The following is a 6000-nucleotide window of genomic DNA, read 5'->3' on the forward strand; positions in this document are numbered from 1 at the left end:
TTCTACTTGAGTTCTATGCCCTTAGACAAAAGAATCAAGTCTCTGTTTCTCCACCCATAAAAGGGCTAACATCACAAGATGTCTACCACAAATAAACATTACAGAACACATCAAGTATTTAGTAGAATACCTGGTTTAAATGGCAGTTTAAAATCAGAGCAAATAAAAACATTTTAGACAAATCAGGATTACATAAAGAGAAATTTCAACTAAAACCTCTAGAACCCCCAAAAGCATTAATGTATTATTAAACAAAATTTCGCATTTTATTTTCCCAAGAAAAAGACAAGATGATAAGACTACAAAATACTGAAGTAAATTTTAATCAGCAGCATTAAAAACTCCTGTTTTTATCATCATCACATTAAATCTGATAGTACCATTTGTTCACAGTGTTTTTTAAAACCTAACCCATGCTACTAGATGACATGAAGCCCTCTTAAATTTATAAAAATGATAAAAGACAACTGTCTTATGATGCAAAAAGTATTCATGTATGTGGTCTCTAGCACCTCGAAATCAAAGGTCCTGAGGTGGTCAAGCAACTAAATTTTTAAAATGACCTAAGTAAGGTAATAGGGAATTATAAATAGCAAACAAAAAAGTTTCAAGAGCTACAAAAACACTATTTCCACTGAAGAAAAGAACATTTTCCTTCTTTCTGGATTGCAGAATGTTAAATTCTCAGAAGGAAATCAGTGCACTTGGTTCTATTCTTGCTTCTCTAATTTCAATAGAACATTAAAGTAAAAGAGCAGCGTGAAAAGACAGCACAGCCTCCTGAGCCAATCAGGGAGACAGCAGGCCTAATCACTGAAAGTGAATAGTTATGCACCACCACAAACAGCAAAGACACAGGTACCTACCCAGAGGCAAGACACACAATCACAAGGCACTTTGACACCAAGCACTGGAAAGGTTTGCCTTCAACATCAAATTTAGGGTAGGTCAACTCCATGTCTAGCTACCATTTGCAAATAAGAACAGTTAAGTATGTGCCTAACCGGGCTTTGGTGAACTCTATGTATTTTTAATCTTTATTGGATTGTACATTCTACTGAACATGCAAAGTTCAACCATTTTGGTACTTACGTATCTGATAACTAAGTCCAAATTCAGACTAGAATCCAACACTCAAGAAACAGTGACCTTTTGACAGGTATTTTCAACACCCTGTAACAATTACTGAAATTTAAGAATCATTATTTCACACTTCAGGCCAATTTTAGGACTGAAAAACTAAACCCATCAACAATAGCAAATGTCCTATTAAAATATACTTTGTAATTATCTAAAACACTATGACCATGAACTGGTTCCCAATTCCTAAACCAATTATCAGTATCTTTGGAAGTTAACTGAGTTCCAAAAGCTCAATTCCACATAGGACGTTTTTAATGATTTATAAACACTTTTCAAATATATAAGACAAATGTCTAAATTCTTAACTAAAAATTATCTTCCCCTCCATGCCCACTAAATAGCCAGTCTTTTTAATTATAGCTGTATTGCTGATTATTATAGTACTATAAAGTTTAGGGTCATTAATGCAACATTAACTCTAAAAGAATGGTCAAGTTGTGGGGGTGGAGGAAGAGGGGAAAAGGAGGAGGAGGAAGAGGAGGAAGGAGGAAGAGGAAGAGGAGAAGCAATAGCAACAAAGTAGAGTAATGTATACCTATAGTCCCATAACTTGGGAAACTGAGATGAGAGAATCACTTGAGCCCAAGAATTTGGATCATGGGATATAACATAGTAAGACTTTGAATCAGAAGGAAGGTGAAACACGCACACATGTGCATATACATGCAGGATACAATACTTAAAACATTTAAAGAGCCAGGGTAAGTCATTGTGGGCAGTCATAGGAATCTAAATTTCTGTTATAATCTTAACTACAAAAATGTTTGGATTCTATTATTTTAATTTTATTTAATCTTTTTTTAACACTCCGAATTTTATCCCCCTGCCAGTCCACCCTTTGTTCTGTATCCCATGCCTCCTCCTCCCGAGCCGTCTCCGCAAGAGTGTCTCTACCCACTATATAACCTTACAAAGACAATGTGTATGACTCCCAATTCTAGAGCTGATGTCTTCTATAGCTACAGGATACCACTACTACAGTTACACAACAACTGTGATATTGCAACGTAATCTCAAGTGGTAAATCTCAAGTCTAATAATTACACAAAGTTTTCAACCTAGAAATGAACTTGACAGGATTACAATCCACTCAGAAAACTTGCTGGAGAAATGTTAAAAGGTTAAGTCATTAATGATAGTATGTGGTGCAGCCTCCAAAAGAATTTCCAGTTTGTCTATGAGGCAGACAAGTCAGAAAAGACAGTCTAGCAAGTGATCTCCTCAGGCAGGAGTGTCCAAGGTGTTTCCACAAGAACCCCACTAGTGACTAGTGACTACCTGTGCAAGTGAAACCCTCCAACCTCAAGAAGGCTCATCCCAGGGCATATAAGACAAAAGGGCTTCACAATTTCTATCTTACAGTGTTTTTGCTTTGAAGAGAAAAGTTTTAGAATAATATTAAATTTGTTTTGGTTTAGAGGACAGGATCATGTTATCATGTTAGCTTCAAATGACTCTGAAACACTGATCCTTAGCTTCTAGCTCAAGTGCTAAGACTACACATTAGGCTTAATGCAAATTCTTGATCCACACACCAAAGACCAAGAGTCTAACTGTGCAATAGTATAACACATAGATCTCAACCAAGTACATACCATACAGGTGTACACAGTCTTAAAATGTATTTTAAAATATTTTATGGTCTACATAAAAGTGTATATAGACTTAAGAATGTACTTTTAAATTTTTGGGCTGTGTTATAAACTGTACTGTGGAAATGTATGCCTTTCAAGTACAACTATTCCCTCAAGGTATTTTCTGTTTTTAAAATGTGGGAAATTAAAAACATATAATAGAAAACTCTCATAAGTCTTAATTTCTTTGTGAATTGTTATCCTCATTGTGTAAGTCTTAACTTTGAAAGGTAGGCTTTGAATAAGCAAAAGCTCTAACTTTGTAAATACTTTGTTCCAACTACTTGAGTAACTTCGTGTTCCCCACACACAAAAAACTATTTGTGTCACAAACTGAGCTAATGCCAAATGAGTTTAAAAAAAAACAAAAAAAAAAAAACAGCTTTTGCAATAAACCAATCCGGTGGTTATTCTGGAAGTCTAAATCTTAAACAATACTACAACAGACAAGGTTCATAAACATCTTAACAAGTTATGATCAAGCATCTTCCATACTGCAGAGCACAGAGCAGGACTAAAAAGCAGTTGGTGCACCATCAACCAGCTAGTGACAAATATGCCAAAATATTTCCCACCCTAAATTGCAAGCCTTTTTATTACTTTAAAATAAGATTTAGTAGTTGAATACTAGATAGTCAAGAATGAAAAAGTTATACGATACAGAATATGAAAGTCTCACTTTAATATCCTCTATATGACATAATTCTCCAAACTATTCCAAGACTTACTACCTCCCTTCAAATCTGAATTAAGAGACAAATGGCTCCATTCTGTTTATCTTTCCAATACCAAGATAGAGTTAAGAACTGGAAACAAAGCCACACTGATTTGGGACAAACAGATGATACCACAGAAAACAAAATAGGCATCAAATGACTGAGGTATGTGGAAGGACTGAACTTGTCTCAATGTCTGTATCCTCTTCAGGAGAAATGGGAGGTGGGAGACAAAGTGAATCTGCAACTTAGACCAGTGCAATGAAGCGATGGTTAAAGTATAATTTTCACTAAGTCACATACTTATTCCAAGAGGGGGGAAAAAATTCTCTTCACCACGAACCAATTTCTGAGCCTAGAAAGCAACATAAGTTCTAATATGGACAGTGATTCTTTATCTGAAAAACAAAAATAGCATCTGACATTGACATTTGATGACTTTAAATTCCATGGAAGACGGTCCCTTTGCTGTAACTGCAAATTCTTGTCTCTTGGTATTTCTGTATACTCACTAATTAACTGAACCTCATTAGGAAGATAATGATGGATCACTCAGGAGACACCTGCAACCTCAGAACCAAAAGTATTTCGAATGAAGACCTATTTGCCCAGGAAGGGGCAAGCTGGGAGAAGGGAGGTACCAGGTTCACAGGCAGCAGGTCAGAGCAGCTGCACCCAGCTTTACACTTACTGGTTTGCTAGGGTACACGTTAGATAGATGCGTTTTTAGTTTCCCCACGGTCCAGTTCAAGAAGCAGCTAATAGTCTGGTCACTGTATTTCTGATTCGGTGCTTTAATGATGAGAGTAACAGGAATCTCCATCCCACTTTGGTCCATGGTGCTCCCAAAGTCGGACAGTCTAGCGGCGCGGCTGCTAAGCCCAGTGGGCGGGCACGGCTGGGATGGGGACAGAAGTGAGTTCTCAAAATTCCAGGTCCAAATCAGTCACAAGCACATCGGGCGATACGAAGGCCATTGCCGGTACCAACGATGGACGGTGGCGGTGGTGGCGGCAGGCTCTGGGTGCCGGGCCGGGTGCGCAGCTGTCCCCGCCAGGTCTGGGCTCCGCCAGGCTCCGGACTGCGGAGGAAGGCGGGCAGACGACCTGGGGAGGACGCGAAGGGGAGGCCGCGGCGGACCGCTCAGCGCCCCGCCCCTGCGGCGACCCCCGAGCTGAAACGCAACAAGGCCCCACGCGAGCACCCGCGCAGCCTGGGCGGCTGAGGGGCGGCGGCCGGAGAGCGAGCCTGGGAGGAGGAAGGCGGTGGCGGGGAGCGAGCCTGGAAGGGGGTGGCAACAGCCGCAGAGCGAGCTTGAAGAAAATGACGGCGGCCGGAGAGCAAGCCTGAGACAAGCAAGGCCGCGACCGAGGAGCGAGCCTAAAGGAAAAGAAGGCCGCGGCCGAGAGCGAGCCTGAGGAAAGCAAGCCTGCGGCTCAGAGCGGAGCGAGCCTGAGGGGAGGAAGGCCGGCCCAGCGCCGCGCCTCCGCGGGCCGCTCCCTTCCTGCTCCGCGGCGCTCGCCCTCCTGGTCTCGCGGGGCGGCGCGGTGACTGTGGGCTACGGCGGCCGGCCCTCCTGACTGCGGCTAGGCAGTCCCCGCAGGCGCGGCCGGGCGGCAGGTGGCAGGCAGGAGGAGGGCGGGGACAGGCCCGCGGCGCCGCGCGAGCGCCCGAGATTGTTGTTGTGAGGAGGGTCGGGTCCCGGGTAAGCCGGAAGGCGCGAGGCGGAAGTGCGTCACCCGCGGCTACTCCCTTTCGCCTGGCGGGGTCAGCCCCGCCTGCGAGGCCTGCTGTGCAGCCGAGAGGCCAGCGAGCCAGCCAGTCCCTCCTAAAGCGCCACCGCTGGCGTGGCTGGCAGTAGTGCACCCCGCCTCCACCACACCCTCGAAAGCGTTGGAAGTGCTTCGTCCCACGAGCCGGCTCGGCAAAGTTAATAATAAATCTTCACCCTGGTGCTGAGTCAAACTTAGGCTAATTTCCCTGGGTGTTAGCTGACTGCAAAACACTGCCACGTGTCCTGTAAGGAGCTCAGGCTGAGCCAGGGCTTGGGAGCAGTTCCTGCCCCAAGAGTAAGTGAGCTGGCAGTGGAGAGCCAAGCATATGGAACATGGCTGTCTCTCAAACTTCAGTCTGCCCCAGTTCCCCTAATTCTCCCAAAATGTATCAAGTGGGTGTGAAGGTGGATGATAGTGTTCGTTTCCTGATTTGCAGGTTTACTAAAACTTGGCAATGCAAGGGTGAATCCACTGTTGCTCCCCTGCCCAGTTCAGTTTTTTGCACTAGTTTAAGGATCCATTCAGTAAACTGAAGTTTGTTCGATGTGCGTTTTCTTAGATTCAGGCTTCCACTTGGAGGGAGGGGTTTTCAGAAGCTGGTCTCTCCCTTTTTGTTTTTTGTTTGTTTGTTTGTTTGTTTGTTTGTTTGTTTTTTCCGGAGCTGGGGACCGAACCCAGGGCCTTGCGCTTCCTAGGTAAGCGCTCTACCACTGAGCTAAATCCCCAGCCCCT

The 6000-nt window shown here is 43.6% G+C and overlaps 1 protein-coding gene across 2 annotated transcripts in view; it reads right to left on the minus strand.

The window, feature by feature from the left end:
• Positions 1–5174, minus strand: part of Herpud2 (HERPUD family member 2) — a 45332-nt gene extending 40158 nt beyond the window's left edge. For both annotated transcript variants that reach the window (XM_087560860.1, NM_001024988.2), the window contains 1 exon segment: positions 4185–5174. In XM_087560860.1, coding sequence (XP_087416986.1) covers positions 4185–4331 — 147 coding nt within the window. In that variant the 5' untranslated portion in view covers positions 4332–5174.
• Between the last annotated feature and the right edge of the window lie 826 nt (positions 5175–6000).

Source organism: Rattus norvegicus, chromosome 8 (genome assembly GCF_021556685.1).
Source record: "Rattus norvegicus strain SHRSP/BbbUtx chromosome 8, alternate assembly SHRSP_T2T, whole genome shotgun sequence".
Taxonomy (NCBI): domain Eukaryota; kingdom Metazoa; phylum Chordata; class Mammalia; order Rodentia; family Muridae; genus Rattus; species Rattus norvegicus.